The sequence below is a fragment of the Arvicola amphibius genome, chromosome 8 (assembly GCF_903992535.2).
Source record: "Arvicola amphibius chromosome 8, mArvAmp1.2, whole genome shotgun sequence".
Classification (NCBI taxonomy): Eukaryota; Metazoa; Chordata; class Mammalia; order Rodentia; family Cricetidae; genus Arvicola; species Arvicola amphibius.
The window spans coordinates 14369172-14389576 of record NC_052054.1 but is presented as its reverse complement, the minus strand read 5'-3'; the positions used below and the strand labels follow the sequence as shown (position 1 = coordinate 14389576).

Below are 20405 nucleotides of genomic sequence, written 5' to 3'. Positions count from 1 at the left end.
TTGACTGCTGCTTGTAGATCAAATGTGAGCTCTCAGCAACTGTCCCAGCACCATGCCTGTCCTCCTGCTGCCATGCCTCCCCTTGTGATGGTCTTGACTCTAACTACCTAAAGCTATCAACACCCAAATTAAGTTCGTCCTTTTGCTACTTGCCTTATCCAGGGTCTTTTCATGGCAATAGAAAGGTAAAGACAGTTCCTAGGCAGAATCTTACCTTATGCTGTTCAAGCTTCCGCTGTATCGTTTTTGCTGTTTCTTCGTGGACCTGCTGAATGGTGATCTCTTCTCTCAGGGCCACCTCTGCCCTGTATAGCCAGGCACCTATAGTGCCCAGAGGTGCAGGAAGAGATTTATCCAGCTGTATATGCCAATCAAAGAGCTGAAACAGGAGAATAAAATGTCTCTGCTATAGAAAATAATTCCAAAAAATTTCCCTAAATGAACTTGAAAAATCTACAGAAGACTCTCAGAGGGTCTGGGAAGAGAACTCAAAGAAAAGAGGTGCTCACCCCACAAAGATGAGGACCTGAGTTTGATTCCTGGAACCCACACAAGATACCTTTTGCTTATAACCAATCCCAGCTCTGAGGAAGAAGGAACAGGTGGGTCCCTGGGGCCACCCCTCATCAGAATTAAAATCTCTAGTTCTGTGAGAATTGCACACGGCTATGCATGCAACTGCATGAGTGTGCACGTGTGAGTGTGCTTGCACACATGGATATGCTCATGTACACACGTGCATACATGAGAGCGAGGGGAGGAGAAGAGAGAGAAAGCAAGGTTGATTAAAGAAAACAAACCCAGGCTAATTCAATAAATATTATGAAAGAAAGTATCTCCGTAAGTCTGACACTTTGAGCATGAGAGGGAACTAAAGTTGCAGTGAATTTTGAAAATACAAAATACATGTTAGGCATGGAAGGGCCTTGCTAGAACATGGAAGTCATTTTTGTCTATTGGAAGAACTTAGTGACTACTGGTTTCGGTGTGATAAAAGTCACACTGAGTGGAAGTAACCAGGCCTGCTGACAAGCCCAGAGGTGGCAGCATTAATAGACCAAATGTGAGAATCCCACTAAAATTTCCTGTACTACCAGAAAGGTCTTTCGGGAGTTCAGTCTGTTCCCCGGCTGATGGCAGTCTTGTCTGGGATGGGGAAGCAGGGCAGTAGCTGCTATAGCAAGCACATCCAGCAATGCACAGGAAGCCTGACCAGAGGGCAAATGTCTCCCACAGTTAACCCTTTGCAGCCTCAGCCAAAGGGAACAGGCCCTGATGCAATAACACCATGCGAAAGACAGTGGAACAGAGCTTGGCTGAGAGGCACACATGCAGAGGAAACTAACTTACCCTGGAGGACACTCTCTCCCAGCACACATCCAGAGGAAACTAACTTACCCTGGAGGACACTCTCTCCCAGCACACATGCAGAGGAAACTAACTTACCCTGGAGGACACTCTCTCCCAGCACTGTTTCAACAAAGCCTGGTCAAGTGATAATTTGCCATCTCTGTGCAGTGGCTGTATCAGATGCTCCACCTGTTTCCTTTTGATCTCATACTGAACTCTGAAGTGCTTAAATGACTGAAAGAGGAAACACAGAAACAATATGGCAATGAGCCGCCAAAACCAAAGGTAAAGAAAACCACATCCCTTAAGTAAGGATCCTTTACAGTTGGAGAGTGCTCAGCTCTGTCGTTGAAAACATTTCCAACAGCAGTCGTAACATTGTCTGCCTGAGATCTTGACCGTGTTTGGTGTTTTTTACATATCGTCCTTTCTAGCTCTATTCTCTCTCTCTCTCTCTCTCTCTCTCTCTCTCTCTCTCTCTCTCTCTCTCTCTCTCTCTCTCTCTCTCTCTCTCTCTCTCTCTCACACACACACACACACACACACGGCATCCCATAGTGGTTTGGCAAAGACAAGTAGCAAAAGTAGTAATTCCTAAGTGCTAACTTAGGAATTACAAAGTCTGTGCAGAAATGGATAGAACTGGAAAAAGTAAATGATGGTGAGTGAGCTCAGAGAGACAGACACGGCAGACATGGACAGTTGGCTTGCATATGCAGATCCCACCTCAGAATACTGGGCTTTATATATTTAACCTGTACTTCATTTAGAAGCCAGGAAACTAGAAATGGGCGGCTGAAGGCAGACACCCACGGGGTGGGGATAGTAAAGTATGGGTAGAAGGAATGTAGAGAGAGAGGACACTGGGAAGGGAGCAAGCACGGAGGGGATGGGAAACAAGGAAATGCGGTATTGGGGGAAGGATAAACTAAAATGGAGGGTGCATGGGAAAGCTGCATAGGAGCCTATGACCTTCCACACACCACCCACCCAGTTCAATTAGAGAGGTAATACAACACAGGAGACTCGGAAGGGGAGGCGGAAGATACTCAGGGTTAAAGGGCTAAACTGGGATAGAGGTTTGGGGGAGATGAGAAAATAGCAGGGTGGATTAGCCGAAACTAAGGATACATGATTTAGCTCTATGGAAATCAACTAGTTTGTAGTATATATTTGCACACATGTGCAGACACACACACACACACACACACACACAATGGAGTCTGAACAGAAGTACCTTGCATAGGTGGACGATGCTGCTCCCAGGAAGCATGGGTTATGCGATGAAAATCTCAGTCTCAGGCATAACCCACCTCCTCGGGAGTTATCGGCAGTCAAAACAACACAGGCCACTTGTACTGGCCTTTCACTTGTATTTTAGTAAAGAAAGCTTGCCTGACGATCAGAAAAGTAAGACAGCCACACTGGCCAGCCTTACAGACCAGGCAGCAATAAAACACACACATTTAAACCCAGTAGGCACACTAGTTTGCTATAGAGACCAGGTGGTAGTGGTACACGCCTTTAATAGAGAGGGTTATAAGATGGGAGGAGACAGCTCTCAGGCACAGTCTCATTCTGAGATTCCTGGAGGCAGCATCACCTTTTCGGACTAAGGTAGTTTGCTTTTCAGATCTTTAGGTTGAACCCCAATTTCTCTCTGAGTTTTTATTAATCATGTTTCAGCCACTGTTTTGTGTGTCCACCATAAATAGGTGGCAAGACCTTATTACTGAAGACACCACTGACTTGGTTACCGGACATAGAGAAATCGCCCCACCTCTCTCTCCTGGGTCACTTACACAGCGCCACCAGGTGCTGAGAAGGCTGCTAAAGAGACAAGACAGCAACGCTCTTATCCAGTGATGAACAGGGCATGCTACAAGAATGGCCCGCTGGCAGGAAGTGCCCACGGGTGTGACGGTGGCATGACAGCGGTTATGAGGTTAACAAAGTGCTTTCTGATTGTGCCCACTCCACAGGCGGGATCTTGTATCCATTACTACAAAAATTATCAAAAGCTCCCAACTGGAGATCTCACACCCTATCAGGAAAATCTACTATTGTTTCTGCTAAACGGACATGCTGTCAAACTGCATTCTACGTATTTTACGCTAAAAAAAAAAAAAAAAAAAAAAAAAATTGCTTACGCCTGTAGATCTGGGCTGCTCTCAACTTTATAGAGACGCTTCTGTTTTCAGTGGGTCATGGCTCGTGTAGAGATTCATAACTGGTTTAAGTGAAGAGTAGAAACTATTCTGAGTACTCTGCTGTATAGGGAATCTGTCTCAACTTCCCACCATCCAAAGACCAGGAAACTTCGCCAAAAAGGGCAGAGAGAAGGTAATTGCTGGTATTCGGGATGAAAGCTGTGGAATGCTCACTTCTGGACATGACATGCTGATATATTTATAAACTCACTGCAGCTATCATGACCTGCGCGAGATCAAGCCTGATTTCTCAGAAAATTAGGAAACAACCTTCTTCAAGACCCAGTAATACCACGTTTGGGTGTGTATCCAAAGGATGCTCAATCGTGCGACAAGAACGTGTGCTCAACTATGTTCATAGCAGCTTTGTTTGTCATAGCCAGAAGCTGGAAACAACCTAAATGCCCGTTGATCAAAGAATGGATAAGGAAAATGAGGTACAGTTACACAATGGAGTACTACACAGCAGAAAAAAAATGACATCTGGAATTTCGCAGGAAAATGGATGGAGCTAAAAAACATTATTTTGAGTGAGGTAACCCAGACACAGAAAGACAATTATCACATGTACTCACTCATAAGTGGTTTTTAATCATAAAGCAAAGAAAACCAACCTACAAAACCACAATCCCAGAGAACCTAGACAACAATGAGGATACTAAGAAAGACATACATGGATCTAATCTATATGGGAAGTAGAAAGTAGAAAAAGACAAGATCTCCTAATTTGGGAGCATGGGGATCTAGAGATTTACATAGATTTAATCTACATGGGAAGTAGAAAGTAAAAAAAGATGATCTCCTAAATTGGGAGCATAGGGACCTTGGGGGAGGGTTGAAGGGGAGGGGAGAAGCAGGGAGGGAAGCAGAGAAAAATGCAAATCTTAATAAAAATCAATAAAAAAATATCAAGCCAGTCAAAATTACAACTTGGAGGGATGTGAGGCCCCACCCTGAGCTGAGGAGCTATTGGCCCTGATGGCTGCTGGGAGAGAGGGACTCAGTCTCCTCTATGGATGGCACCTGGCAGTTTGCTTAGGCTCCAGTTTGTGGTCACACACTTATGAACACAGAGGCAGCACTACTTGGACTCAAGGGGTTATCAATAATCATAACGAATAAAAGAAGGCATGAAGGTGGAGAGGCATGGGGTGAGGGGCACTAAGAAAAGTTGGGGGATGGTAGTGGTGGATGCATATATATCACATGATGCTTGAAGCTTTTAAAGAGTAAACCATTACTTCAAAAATGATTTTAAATCTTTAAAAAGGACTGATTTCTAATTAAGTAATTTATTAACCAGTTCATGTTTGCCAGAAAGCATACTTAAATACAAGTATGAATTTATAAATACTAATGAACAAAATAATTGCTTTATCAAGAAGTATTATTATTTATAGTACATCATATTACCATTTATAATACATTATATGTCAAATAATGCTGAATTAAACATACCTAGATTTACTAATTCTGTGTAAAGAGGTTTACTTCTGGTTTTATTACTTACATAATAATCATTTAATTTTATGCTATAAATTTTAAGTACGCCCACAGAATATTTAAAATTTCAACATGCTTAGACCTAACCATAGGCTTGAAATTAATATAAACATAGTTATCCTGAAGTTGTACAGTTTTCATAATAAACTAGCAGATCTACAAAGTGATTCTATTCACAGATGTGAATTGAAAACTAACATAAATAAATTTGAACATCTAAAATATGACACCACATCCAGGTTTGAACTGAAAATGCCATTAAGATGTACAATTAGATTACAGGGGCTGGGGAGTCCTACAGAGTTCATAGACCCTGGGGAGAATTTCCGTTATTAACCTGCAAATTCCCTGATGAACACTAGGGGGAGCCGATGAACACAAATGTGACCATAAACTCCATCTCTGATTTAAAGGCATTCAGAAGCTACCAACAAGAAAAAGCAGTATTTAATTTTGTCCCATAGAATTCTGTGTATGGAAAGACTGGAGATGTGTTACTTCTGACGAGTCAAATAAGAAGAAAATGCAGATTATGTGATGCGAACTTGAAAGAGACTTTTCCCCACAAGCAGACTGCGGAGAGTCTTCAGCCTTGTTTTAAACGCTGACAGTCATAGGCACCGAAGTCATAGGCTTTGTTTGTTTGTGTGTCTGTTTCCTGATCCTCTGATTTCCTCTGATAAAATAATACCTGGTGCTGCTTGGAAATCTAGTTTTTGACGATTTGTCTTAGAGCTAAAATTTATCAACAAAGAAAACAAACACATCTTCTTTGTTTCTGTACTCCGTTTTCAGTTTGCTGGAGTCATCATTTTATAATGCAGCTCATCGCAGAGAATTTTATTTTGGGAAGAAACAGAAGATTACATTGAGTTTCAAAGCAAGAGAATCCACAGAAACTAAGCACACATTTATTGTTGTGCCAAGTTAAACAAAATTTACAATGATTACATGGCCCTCCAAATTTGGGTGTCTTTATAAAAGTGTATGATATCCCACAATCATGCTTTGATAAGTACTTTATTGTCTGCCGTGTTGGATCTCACATCACTGCACCCTTTTGGTAGAAAAAAAAGAAGGAAAGAAAGAAAGAAAAAAAGAAAGAAAGAAAGAGAAAGAAAAGAAAATTAAGAGAAGAAAAGTGGCTGAAATAAAACAGGGGTGGAGTCTGTGAGAGAAATGGCTCAGAATGTGTTACATTCAGCTTGCCCACTGAAATGAAGTGGAATTTGAGATGGAAGGAAAATGGCAACTCGGCAGGGAAGAAGTCACAACTTTTTAATGGGAAAAGCCTGCTGTGGCAAGATCTCCTTGGACGTGTAAATTGGAAGCAGAAAGTCAGCTGCTGGCATCCTGAGGAGATTAGACACAGCTCTCTGCCTCAGCTCAAGGGCAACTGTTTTGAGCTGGACAGGTCGCAGTCCAGAGAGAGAGACTCATCCCCTCAGGGGACCTTCAGCAGATACTTAGGAAATTCTTTTGTAAAAAGCTCCATTTGTTTTAGTGACTTTCGTTGGTCTCAAGTCAGTTGTTGATTGCAGTGGATTTTTATGTCCGTTGACATCTGTAAACTCCAGAGGTCTTTGAGAACAATGACTCTGTCTTTTTGTTCTGCATCGTGGATAAGATGGAGCTGTCAGAAATGATGGCAGCTCAGCCCTCTGTACCGAGGGCACAGTGCAACCTCAAGGTACCTGCTTAGGTAGAATCAGTATTGTTCTCTCGAAACTTAAGACAATGCTTGGTACTTATTTAAAGAATCTTCCCATCAGTATGATTTGGAAGACTAGATATACATTGCATGACTTAGCTTCATCTCGAGCATGAAAAGCTTTTAGAAACGTCCAGCTCTCTTTCCCACACTTACCTGATATTTGTCCTGCAGGTTTGACTCTGTCATCTGTGCTCTAGTCAAATCTCTCTCAAACTGTTCTATCCAAACTTTGGTTTCCTTCAGAATTAGCCTGTCTTCTCTCTGGAAACCAGGAAACATTGCAGTGTTATTAGTAACTGTACAATTGATTTCTGGTTACAATTAGTACTTAGTACACGCCAGATATTTTCTGGTATTGGTCTTCTCCTTCTTCTCCATTCGATTCTGGATAAAATGCTTTTGAAGTACTGAAATTATGTTCCTTCCTTTCTCCTTTCAACACTAAGGGAAAGTTAGTATGAACTGAAGCTAGGGCACTAACTGATTAATAAAGAAAAATGCACTCAAAAAAGAAAATTTTGCATCCTAAAAATACCCAGAAAAGATGGTATCTATAGATACAAGCCTGAGGGTTGCTTCCCAAAACACCGGTAGCTGATAATCCCAGGAACTGTTATGAACGGGGGTAAATTTTGGTTGTCAAGGAGTCATCGAAACATTAGACAAATCCCATCTATTACTATTTTAAATATGCTACTACTGTATTTACTATATGTACAAAAACACACTTAGACCATTCACTATTATTTCCTGCACCCTTGCTGCATGATTCCTGTTGTAGATTTACCAAGTCATCTGCAGAATGAATTGTCCAGTATTCATCCACTTACCCATATCTTCAGATAAACACAGAAACATTCCAGCACCAATGAAGTGAAAATTCTAATTTGGGGGGGGGGGGGGTTCATTTCTTATAGGAATGCCAAGGTAGATAGAAACTGATTTCACATGGTTTTTGTGTGCACTTGCAAATGGCTTTCAGGTATTGCATCTCGCTGGCCTGACTGATCACACACCCTTCCTAGTCTTTGAGAGACAACTTGAAGTCCGCTACTGTTACACTCTAAACAGAGAGAGGCACAGAATATTGGTGTGATCCATGACCTGTTTTGTCATCGGGTCTAGTAGATATGGCTATCTTTTTCCTAGACACCTATTTTCCCCATTTGCTGAGATCTCCTCTGAGAAGTTCTTCGTGAAATAGAGGGGTTTCCTAGGCTAGTTCATCTCAGCATTTAAAAGGCATTACACTCACCTGGAGGGATTGTGACAGCCCAGATGGTGAGCCTGGCTCAACAGATGTGGGAAACACTCAAGAATTGCTATCACAAATATTCAGGTGACCCCAGCTCTTGTTTCAGCATACAGAGCCACACAGAGGACTGTCCTCTATGAACCTGTAGCAGCCTTAGCCCTTATACCCATCCTGCCTGATGTCTGCCATTGCTTTCATCTCCAGTGGCTAAAGTGTGGCTTGGCACTCAGTATCTCTCAATAGATGACAATGGAATAATGATGAATTGGTTGTATATTTATTAAGAAAACCCTGAAACTGGGGCCACCCTGCAGAGCCTCAGCTCTCCCCATGATGTTTTTTTGAATGAGCAGGTGAATGTAATCAAGGTCACGTTTTATTATGAGTTGGTTTTCATGAACACAATGAATCTATTAATGAATGCACAGCTCTGATCTGAGAGGGAAAATAACCCCCGCTTAACTCCCAAAAACAAGAAGTCAAAATGGCCACTCATCCTCCCCGGCCTTTGTCTCAGTGAGCTAAGAACTCCACTGCCAGCCTTTTAGGGTAGGTATCTTGTCAACTTCTGACATACACTGGGAACTGACCCTAAGAGCAGCTGTTGTTATTAAATGGCATGACTTCAGGAGTCATCGAGGGATTGTGCTCTGAAATAACACAATTAGAGTCTGTGCAGCAGAGGGCCCTGGTGGTGGGGAAGAAACAGACCTTCTGAAGAGGCGAGGGAGATGCAGCTACCCTTACACTCAGTATCTCCCTTTGTAAGAGGAAAATGAAGTTCTAAACAACACCAAGAGTCTCATAAACTATTGGTTCGGTGGCTTTTCTTCAAATGGTGACTTCCACATGCATTTGAAAGACACAGAGGTCTCTTTGCCTACATTTCAAGCCAAACACCAGCACCCCAAAAAGCTCGACTATCAGCATTCCCTCCTTTTCTCTCTTTTAAACACAAAGGCATCCTTATACTTTTCTGGCATGCTTATATAGCCTTTTATCCCCATGTTGGCATAAATCTATTGCACTGATAGATATTCATGCCCAGGGCCTAGAAATTATATAAAGAAATATGTAGAAGTTAAAAGATAGGCTAAGCACTCAACAACTTGAACACAAGCATTCATTTTGCAAATACTTCTACTTATATGTAGCGTTTACTACATGTGTGGACTTTGGCCCAATATTGAACCAAAGAAATGTCCTCAGACTGGGGACAAACTGGATCTTTACTTTTTTCAGTGGTTTTCTGCCTAATATTTTAAGATGTCAAAATAGTCACTTCACTTGCCTTCTACTTTGTACGTCACATTTCAGAAAAGCCAACAGAATCGCCATGGATCTCTTTCTATTAGTGCTGTTAAGTACGTTACTTGATACCATATTAAAAATTAATGGGCTTAGGTAGACACTAATATTTAGTCACATAGACACATATTATTTGTTAAGCCAGAAAGTAAATGAATTTGCATGATGGATAATTAACATATTGTTATATTATTAACATAAAATTAGCATACTAAAAGGAAGGTGAGCTTGAACAAAATGCATGCAAAGGAATGATGAAGAAGCTAAGAAGTGAAGAATATTTGAAATGCTCATTTAAGACTCCTTAAATCTTACCTTAGAATTTTGTATAAAATTTGCAAAAGATGGGAAAACTCGAAATATTTCCTAACAATATGAAAATATACAAACACATAATATAAATCAGGAGCAAAATTATGTAGAAAAGGATGAGAATTGTTGGAGAGGCATCTATCCACTGACAAATAATAATTTCAGACATATAATGACTTTGAAATGCTTACACGGCTTCCAGCAAGTTACTGAAATTAGCTGACCAGTGATGTTTTTATTCGAACTTGAAATAATCATATGTGGAAATACATATAATCTGTAAACATGCTTCAAAATAGTTTCAAATATTTTATGTGAACTATGTAAGGAAAGATTATAGGGACTCATATTTTCCCCTGTAAATACATTGACAGAACATGCATCTCTCTCTGAGTCCCACACTTAATACTGCACTGTACCTTCTGACGTTCATCAATAATGTGCTGAGGGGAAAAGAGTAATTGAAAGGCTATTAGGTAATTGGACGGAATCAACTGGCCTATTTTATTCATTTATACTTAGTACAAATTGCCCAAGGACTATGTTAAAAGTTTCTTCATTGGTTTTGCTGATTGAATAATGGCATGGTAAATGTGCACTTCCAGTTAGAAAATGTATATATATGTGTGTGTATTCGCACATACGTATCTATGTGCATGTATGTATACATGCATGCATGCATATATTTACATTTTACTTATTTTGCATGTGTGTAAGGATTAGATGGGGTGTGCATGCTTCCAGAGCATGGATGTGGAGTCCAGGGGACAACTTGCTGGAGTCTGCTCTTTCTTCCTACCGTGCAGGCCCAGGGATTTGAGGTCTTATTGTCAGTCTTGACAGCCTGCTTCCTTACCCACTGTGCCAAACCGCTGGCTCAAGAATCATATTTTAAATGCATCCATAATATATTCATTGAAATAGAGTCATGGAGATGATACAGAAATCAAATATACAAAATAAGAGGGCATGGTTTTAAAATGAAGTAAGAAATTTACTAATACCCAAGTAAACAAATACCAATTGAAGCATGGTACATGTCACCCTAATATGGACACCAATAAAATCTGCCAAGTTCATTTACACTGTTATGCACCATTAATGGCACTGACAAATAAAAGTTGTAAAACATATTTTAATTATTACAATATTCAGCTTTGGATGCTTGTTTCCTATATATAAAATTTCACACCAAGGAGCAAAGTTTATAAAACATTTTCTTAAAATTGATTTTAAGTTGACCAGAAAAATGTTATCCATGTCTTCCTATTAGGTAAAGGATGGAGAAAATATTTTTAAATAGTTAAAATTTATTTCCTACATTATTGTCAGTCTCTTAAATTGAGGCTTCTTTTATGAAGTGTACTAAGAATGTGCTTCCTCTCTCTTCTCTCTCTCTCTCTCTCTCTCTCTCTCTCTATCTATCTATCTATCTATCTCTCTCTCTCACACTTGTCCTCTTTGTGTGTCCTGCTTGCATATTTCCTGTGTCTGTGTGTTCTTTTTGTATGCCCTTTGTGTGTGCTTTCTCTGTGTATATGTTCTGTGTACATATCTTGTGTGTATCCTGTGTTTGAGCAAACATGCGCGTGCGAGTGTGTGTAGGTTCTCATTTCTAAGGATTTTTGCCTTAAATTCTTGCTCACAGGCATCCTCTTTTGCCCGTCAAAAGTCTCTAGCCTGAGTTACTTGTCTGAAAAGACAATTCATATCAGAGACATCTTCAAGTAAAATTAAAAACCCAGATCACTCATCAATTCTCCACGGGGAACATATACATATTTCAAGCATGCTGGAAACCTGTGTTGTGTGTGGGTGACTCCAGTACTTTAAATAAAGTTTCTCACCCACATAGCAACTTGCAAGTCCAGGTTTACCACCAAAAGCTATAGGCCTGATCGACCGCACCCTGGTATGAATCCACACTAGCAAGAGCAGGGGCTCCCCTCGAGTCTTTCCTGTGTTTCTCGGGAACAATCGCTTTACTCATGATTAACTACTCTAGTGGCCAGTCTCTTCCTGGGTGCTGGAAAGAACAAGAATGAGAGGTTTTGTAAACTATAGTCCTAGGAAGCCCAGTTCTACCAACTGCTCCATTCATTCTGCCCAGTAGCATCTTGAAACAGCAGTTTTGCTTCCCTTTGCTTCCCTCCATCCTTTCCTGGGTTGCTGACTCCCTGTGTCGGCACAATACCTGTGGTTCTTATGAATGTGCCTTCTGCTCCCTGACCCTTTCCTTCTTGGGCTTGTTTCAAAGTTTTTATTATTTATTCTTTTAAAAGCTTTTGTTTTGTATACATCTTCTTTATAGTCTCAAACAGCTCTGAAACTCCAACTGAGATCAGGGCAGTGGAGACAGAGGCGTCTTAGCAACTCATTCATCATGTGCCCTGGGTTACTTAACCTTAAAATAAAATTCAAACGTGGTGGCCAATGCCTTGTGCCGAGGTTTGAAAGACTGCAATAGGAGCTGCGCATCATTGCCACGTCTCAGGAAATGAGGCACCGGGTGCATTGCCTAGAATGCAAACAAGGCCAGGCATCCAACCCGGGAGCTTGAGCAAAACTTCAAACGTGGCTGGCAATTTCAGGTTCAGATCAGAGTTCCACTTCAAAGAAATAATCTCGTAAGAAAGTTTCACCCTGCTGTTTGTCACAGAGAACTGGAAATTTATAGTGCTTAAGTTTATACTAATAAATCATTGTTCATGCACACAGTGGCCTGCACTATTTTTCATATTAGTGCAAAAATGACTAAGTTGTGAGTGTACATACGTGTACATTAATATGTTAGACAGTAATAGCAACACATTACTTTAGGTTGCATTCCTGGGAACACATTCTATCTAAAAGGTCAAATACAGGTAATTTTCTTTATTTCTTTTCCTGTTCAACATGATTTTATTGAGCTATACCTTTTTCTCTGCTCTCCTTCCTTCTTCTCTCTCCTTCAACCCTCTCCCATAGTCCCCATGCTCCCAATTTGCTGAAGAGATCTTGTCTTTTTCTACTTCCCATGTAGATTAGATTCATGTAGTCTCTCTCAGGGTCCTCATTGTTGTCTAGGTTCTCTGGGGTTGTGAATTGTAGGCTGTTTTTCTTGCTTTATGTTTAAAAGCCACTTATGAATGAGTACATATGATATTTGTCTTTCAGACTCTGGGTTACTTTATTTAATATGACTTTTTTCTAGCTCCATCCATTTGCCTGCAAATTTCAAGACGCCATTATTTTTCTGCTGTGTAGTACTCCATTGTGTAAATGCACCACATTTTTCTTATCCATTCTTCGGTAGAGGGGAATTTAGGTTGTTTCCAGGTTCTAACTATACAGGTCATTTTCTTTTCATCCAAAATTTTAAATATGATGACAGTGAGCATAGGTCATCCAAGCATGCTGAGAAGTGAAATGTCATTTAAACTATTGAAAGCTGGAAAATCTAATTGCAGTGAGTAATTAGAACTTGTGCCAAGTATGCCTGACATCCGTGTTTTCTGCAAATAGATACATAAACTTTGAAATTCTAAGTTAAATTTCAGCAGATCAAGAAGAACAAGGAACCACCAGACTTTGTGTATTCTTGATATGATGGAATAAATCCCTAAACTGCTGACTCTCCTTAATTTCAATGTAATTATAACATTTACTACTGGCAATGTTCTGGCTGGTGTACCTACCATATGAGCCAGAGAAATCTTTGCTAACTATATCAGATATACTGAGTATTCCTTACTCAGTTATAATTAAGTTTACACTCTTGTTCTCATATTAAAACTCAGTCTGAGTAACTTCCCAACAGTAAGTATGTATAAACGTATGCTCTCATTGTGGAGTGACCAGCAATTCAGACAGCAAACACCCACCTCATTCTCTTGCCCATCACACCCTGCACCGCGAATATCAGGATATTGTGTCAGAAACTGGGCTACATAGGTCATAATAGACTTCTCATCTGGCTTGTCCACATCAACATCTGTAAAAACAAAGCTCAGTTATGAGGTACTTCCTGCCTTAGGTGTTTATCAACACAAGTTTTGAAACATAGTTGCATCCTAAGCTTACATCCTGAACCAAGAAGAAAAGTTTAGTCTGGAGGATACTGGGTAGAAATGCTATCACATGGACAAGTGACACTTTTTGAGAAAGAGCTTTGTGGAAAGTAGCACAAGTTCCTTGTAGATCATTTCAAGGCCAATTAATCATTCATCGAAGATGCTGCATGATTACATAGGTGTCCTATCAGTTAATAAAAATGCAATAAAATGTGAAGCTGAGAACCCAAGTGAGTGTGTGGGATCCAAATGCCCACATGTGTAATGCTAGTGACGGCTTGCGTAGGTGCAAATATGGCCAATCATAAATAAATATTACCTGATAAATTTTACTCTATCTGACTCCTCAGAGAGTTTCTTCAATGTGAACATTCAAAATTCCAGTGCTTTAGACAAGCACTCTTTGAGAGACAGCCTGAAAGCATCTCAATTAACTTAGTTGTTGAAGCTACTGATATTTATGCAAAATCAGCATAAGTCAGGCAAAATATGTATGCATATTCAGTAATTATACACGGAGTGGAGCTGCATACACTACTTAATGTAAATAAATTAGTAAGTATCAAAAAAATGACAATCCCTTTGCAAAGCAATGTGTACAGCCGAAACAAACAAAACAAACCTGAAACACCACAATCAAATATGAAACTACCTCCTTACTCTATCAAGACCCCTTTAGACTTGATATATCATTTCTAGGGACTGTTGATGTGGGATTTATAGAGGGAGATGACTTTTGTGACTTAAAAAGGGGGTGAAGGGTCTGTAATTTCTGAGATGACCTAAATGTGATCCCTGTTGCTGAAGACACAATGTGAAGACGGAGCAAAATTGTTTCAAGAAATGTGAAAAGGGAAAGAGAAGCTATGTTGAATGTATGACCTATGCCATGATTTATTTTGTTCACTCTATACTAACATGTAATGTGTAATTTAGTGTTACCTAATATATTTCATTCATTATACAAGTATACACACACACATATATTTCTAAAGTAACTACTATAATAGGTCTTATCCCATTTTAATCCATTTCCTTAAAAGGCTAGACATTCAAGTTGGCTAAATGGATTTTGATGAGACTTGCAGTAGGAAAATGGCATACTTGGGAGGGCACTCATGATTTTTTTCACAGGCCTCTTATCTGTGGGAGCCCACACAGGTCACTGAGAGCTTTTCTTGGAAATGCAAGGAAATATTCTTCGTTGTAGAGACGTGGAGCTAAAATCTCATTTTTAACAAGCTTGTTGTCGCTGCTTGTCCCATAATTACCAAGCCAAATACAAAGCCATCTACAGCAGTTGGACAACCTCCTTTGACATCTTGATTCCACTGTAATAAACTTACTCTGTATTGACATTTATTGAAGGTATCAGAACTGTCTCTAAAGACTTGAAAGTTCCAACCCTATTTCTAAAATATCTTCTAATTGCCGGCCTTTCCTATAACAGCCAGAGGGATAAATATTAGTCCCCCCCCCCGGAGACTTTGCTGATTGACCCCCAAAAGCTCGGCATTGGGCAGCATTTCTGAGTGCTGCCACTTCTGTAAATATGTGATCCTTCTTTTCTGAGCTTCCATTTCCTTCAAACTTTAGGGGCTATCGATAATTCTTTCATCTGTCACAGCCCCCTTCCCTCACACAGATGAAAAGCTTTCAGCATTATATCCTTTGAGGATCTCATATAACATATCTTGATCATATTTACCCCCAATTCCTCCCACTTCCACTCAAACTTCATGTCCCTTAAAAACAAAATTATCAAATTCAATTTGTATTGCCCACACATTCCTGGATGTAGAGCTATCTACTGGAGCATTATTGACCTACCAGGAGCCCCACCCTTAAAAAAAGTGACTCTCCCTTTCTCAGAAGCCATCAGTGGTCCATAGCTCCTGAGTTATGGATGCACTCATGAACTCCATCCCTCTCTGTGCTGGGATGTTGACTAATTCGATGTGATGCAGGCAACCACAGCTTCTGTGAGTTCACGAGGTTGGTGGTCCGGTTACACTGGACGATACTGTTTCATTTCTTTTCTCCCCAGTGACTGACTCCTACAAGTTTTTACCATCTCTTCACCTTGCTCCCTTGGCCTTGGTGAGTTGGGAAGGATACAGACATTCTGTTTGTGACTGAGTGTTCACTGACATTCCTTCTTGCCACTTTGATCAGCTGTGTGCATCTGCTTTAACCACTTTCCACTGCTCAAAGGAATTTTGACGAGGTCTGAGGAGGTGCACTGATCTTTGGGTAGAGCACTATGAATTTAGAGACATCAAAAGGGTCTTTTAAGTTCTGTGCACCAGACTGATACGCTAATGGCTTGTTGGTGGTGGTTTTGGTTTTGGTTTTGGTTTTTGGTTTTTCAAGACAGGGTTTCTCTGTAGCTTTGGAGTCTGTCCTGGAATTCTTGTAGACCAGGCTGGTCTAGAACTCACAGAGATCCACCTGCCCCTGCTTCCGAAGTGCTGGGATTAAAGGCGTGTGCCACCACCACCCAGATTGGTATGCCAATGGCAAAGAGCTGCCTGGAACACTGGTATAACCTATTCCTCACAACAGGGTGACAAACACATAGAAGACACACAACACAGGAAGTTATTATTCCATCATGCACTCTCTAGCTTTATGTTTCTTAGTGGAATCTCAGAAGTCATGAAATGCATGGGTCAGGGGCATGCGAACATGCTGTGCCTACATATATCAGTTGAGGACGGTTCTACTTACCTTCAGGATCAAGTAGTCTGGGAATGCCCAGTTGTGTTTCAGCGATAGTGAACGCATCCTCCAGGTTTTCCCTGTTGGATCTACTTTTCACCTTCTCCAGGTCCACCAGCTCAGGCCGGATGGCATGAATGACTGAATGGAAGGCCAGCCCCGTCCTCCAGCTCTTCCCGAAGTCTTTCACTTCTATTCCCATCTGCCTGAGAGTGATAAACATAGAAAACAACGTCACATTCTAAACTGATAGCAGCACTTGCTTTAGGGTTTAACCAAAGATGCTCTATGTCAATCAACGGTATATGCCAATCACAATTTTAGAGGGCATTAAGATGAACACATTTTAATTATATAGTTTTCTTTCTTTTCATTCCCTCTTTTATCTTCTTTTCTTAATTTGTTTTGAGAGAGTCTTACTATGTAATTCATTTTGACCCTGCCAAGTCTCCTCTCTCATACCTCTGAAAGTCTGGATTAGAGATGATTACTACCACGCAGTATTTTCTACACGATACTTTTCAATTACTGTGATGGGCCATTTAGAGCACATTTTATGCTTGCTTTTGAAAGGAATGTGGAATTATATTAAAATGTGTAAAATTTTTAAGAGGGGAAAATATTAAGATACAAAATATAATAAGTCTCGCTGTGTCCTGTGGGCACAGGCTCTAACAGGCTAAGATAGTGTGTCTAAGTCATGTTAAGTACATTATAGATGGTAAACATACACTGCAATCACATATGTAAGTCAATGCAGTCACATGTGCAATGCACTTGCCAAGCATCTCATGTGCTACATATGTTCAGACATTAACTCTAGCTGTTCCACCAAACAAGTAGTTTGCAAACTGTCTGACTGTCTGTCTGTCTGTCTGTCTCTCTCTCTATCTGTCTGTCTGTCTGTCTGCCTGCCTGCCTGTCTGTCTATCCCATCCATCTATCCATCCATCTATCTATCTATCTATCTATCTATCTATCTATCTATCTATCTATCCATCTATTTGATTTCTTTGAGAGAAATTCCTGGTGGTGACTCCTTTATCTTTGGTGGTAAACGTGATTAACGCAAAACCAGTTCTAACTAATGCAGCTGCTCAAGCTGGTGATGATAGGTTCTTGTTGAAAACAGAAGCAACACAACCTGGCAGCGAGGCCTCCTCCAGTGTGTAACTTATCATGTGTAACGGGAGCTAGGAAGAGAGTTATAGAGACAATCCCGAGCATCTTGAGACCCTCCTGACAAGGGGTAAAAGCTACAGACACGGGCGCTTACGTCACACTCGGCAAATACAATCTTCCAAAGTTTCTTTTCTAAAAATTAGTCTCAAGCTGCCAGTGAAGTGGCTCAGTAGGTAAAAGCGCTTGGCTGTGCAAGGCTGACCATCGAGCAGAGTTTGATCCCACATTGGTGAAAGAAAAGCGAATCAGCTCCCAAGGTTGTTCTCTCAGTTCCACAGCGTGCAATGACACAACACACTTCTCTCGGTCTGTCTCTTTCACACACACTCTCACACACAATCAGTTAATAAATTTAAAGTAAGAAATTAGTCTTCTTAACTGTAAAAATATTTCAAAATGAAGCAGAAACATCATTTAGTTTTTGGCAGGTTCTCAAGGTTTCCATAAGAAATACACTCCGACACTTCCATGAGTAAGTTGGTAAGTGATCTCCAGTCCTAGCCTAAAGAAGAATAATGTTTGACTCTCAAACATACTGCATCTGTGTGTACTGGTTGCACAAAATATATGTGCCGAAAGTAAAACCTTTGGAACTCATATTGGCTTCGTTAATAAATATGCTAAAACTATCTCTTACTGTTTCTAATTATAGAGTCTATTTGAATATTCTCTTAATTCATTAAGGGTTTCTACCTTCCAGATATATATGTAATTTTTTTCCAGCAGAAATCTAATACCCTCTGTGGCTCCATCCTTTGTTCTGCTCATTTGAATACAATGCCTTCATCTTATCCTCATCCCAACACTTTCCCTTTACTCATGCCAGGATCTGTCATGCAAGCAGATCATGATGAACCCAAGCATGAGATCCCTGGTCTGCCTAGGCTATGGCTCCTTTCCTTTCATTAAGACTGCAATAGCTATAGGGGTGTCCAGTGCAGTTGCAATGAAGTAATGGATATGCAATGTAGGCGGGTTTCCAAATTTAGTTTTTACTACAGACTCTAAAGAGTAATCAAACTTTGCTTTTGGAAGTATTTCTCATGACATCTTGAGTCAGAGACTCTCAAATTAGAAAATCATCAACACACTTTAAAAGCTAATCAAAACCACATACATTATTAACATTAATTACGTCTTCTCTGTTCATCTTCTCCTCCACTGAATTTTGTGCTTTGAACATTCAAAAAAATATGTCACTGTATTTAGTGCCTCAATATTTCATAATAAGTTCTTGTTTATAATTGCTTTCCAGAAGTAGATAATTGGATTCATGTTGGACTTATGTGAGCAAGCCTGGGAGAAAATGAATTAGTTTTTTATGTGATTGGGGAAGAACAAATGAAAATACGATTTTTTTAATATAAAGAAACTGTCCCAACTGAGAGCAAACCACAGAATAGGCTGATCAATGGAAACCCCACCAAATATGCTAAAAGAAGCCCTTGCAACTACTGGATTTATATCCACTATAATAAAAATGTGAACCTCTGTAAATTTCGGCTGCATGCAGTCACGCTAACATTGATAAAGAAATCCATGTTCCAGATAAAGACCAAAGCAGAGGAAAATGTGTCTAGAAAGTTTCAGAATTTGTAAACGTTTCCCCCAGGATCTGATCTTTAGCTTACATTGTCATTAAATAGAACTCAGCAGCTTTTAACGAGGAGATAATCAAGCATGAACCTTTTACAACCTTCTAAATGAGAGCAGAAATTCAAAACAATGGCCCGATTAGAATTAACCTCCATGCTATGAATCAAAGGTAAGTAATCAAGCTTCTTCATCAGCCTTAATCACATATATGAAGCAGGGGTTAATTTTATCAGAGGGCTTCCTAGGGCATGAGTGGGTACTCGTGTGCCTATATCCATTTTTTTTTTATTATTCTCTGTGGTGCCCTGGTGTGCTTGTCGAGGTCAGATGACAACCTGGAGCAGTCCTCACCTTTCCATTCTCCTGGGATATAACTCAGGTCACCAGACTCACAAAATGATTGATTTTACTGGCTGGAGCCACCTGGCCAGCACTTTTGTTAATTGGAGGAGAAGGAAGCAAAGGTTGAAGTAAAGATGCTTATCGAATATCTTCTCAAATCCCATGACCATGAGAAGGGACGGGAGCATTTCACTGGCCTCGAGATCTTTCAGGACTTCAGGTTAAGCAAACTGTTGGCACTTACTTGCCTGCGGTGTGTTGGACCCACTTTAGCAGAGTCTTTTTGGCATTGCCTTGGATCTTGGCGGTCACCTTGCGCTTGCTTGGTGGGCTGGCAGTCTCGGTGCTGACCATGCTGTCCACAGAGGAAGCACTGCTGGACAGAGACTGTAACTGTGGGAGGTTGCTGGTCAGCTCTTCGATCTGTGGGTGTGAGCAAGCAGAAAATAGTTAAGGTGGTCTTTGTTCCTTTTTGCTCAGGGTTTACTTCCCCATGGAGAATGACCAATCTTAGCATCCTTTATGCCCCGGGGGGGGGGGAATGAGTTCTTCCAGGGTATAGTTAGTATCTTAACCCTTTGAAAAAAATGTTTTTAATGCTAATTTATTGTATTTTGTGTGTATGATTATTTTGTACGTGCATATTTATGTGCATCATGTGTGTCTCTGGTGCCCGTGGAAGCCAGAGAAGGCCCTCAGATCTCCTGGAACTCGAGTTACAGAAGGTTATGAGCTGACATGTGGGTGCTGGGAATTGAACCCAGGTCCTCTGGAAGAGCAGCTAGTGCTCTTAACCCTGAGACATTCCTCCAGCCCCTCTTAGTTTTTCTTGTACTTCACATTACATTGCTGGGTGTATG

General features: G+C 40.5%; 1 protein-coding gene across 1 annotated transcript in view; it reads right to left on the bottom strand.

Moving 5' to 3' along the window:
* Positions 1–20405, bottom strand: part of Syne1 (spectrin repeat containing nuclear envelope protein 1) — a 467607-nt gene that overhangs the window by 332850 nt on the left and 114352 nt on the right. Inside the window, exons 7-13 of the mRNA XM_042055521.1 lie at positions 19790–19968; positions 16435–16631; positions 13516–13625; positions 9656–9706; positions 6931–7038; positions 1447–1584; positions 215–379 (exon numbers count right to left, since the gene is read on the bottom strand). Of these exons, the coding sequence (XP_041911455.1) occupies positions 215–379; positions 1447–1584; positions 6931–7038; positions 9656–9706; positions 13516–13625; positions 16435–16631; positions 19790–19968 (948 nt within the window). The remainder of the gene's footprint in view (positions 1–214; positions 380–1446; positions 1585–6930; positions 7039–9655; positions 9707–13515; positions 13626–16434; positions 16632–19789; positions 19969–20405) is intronic.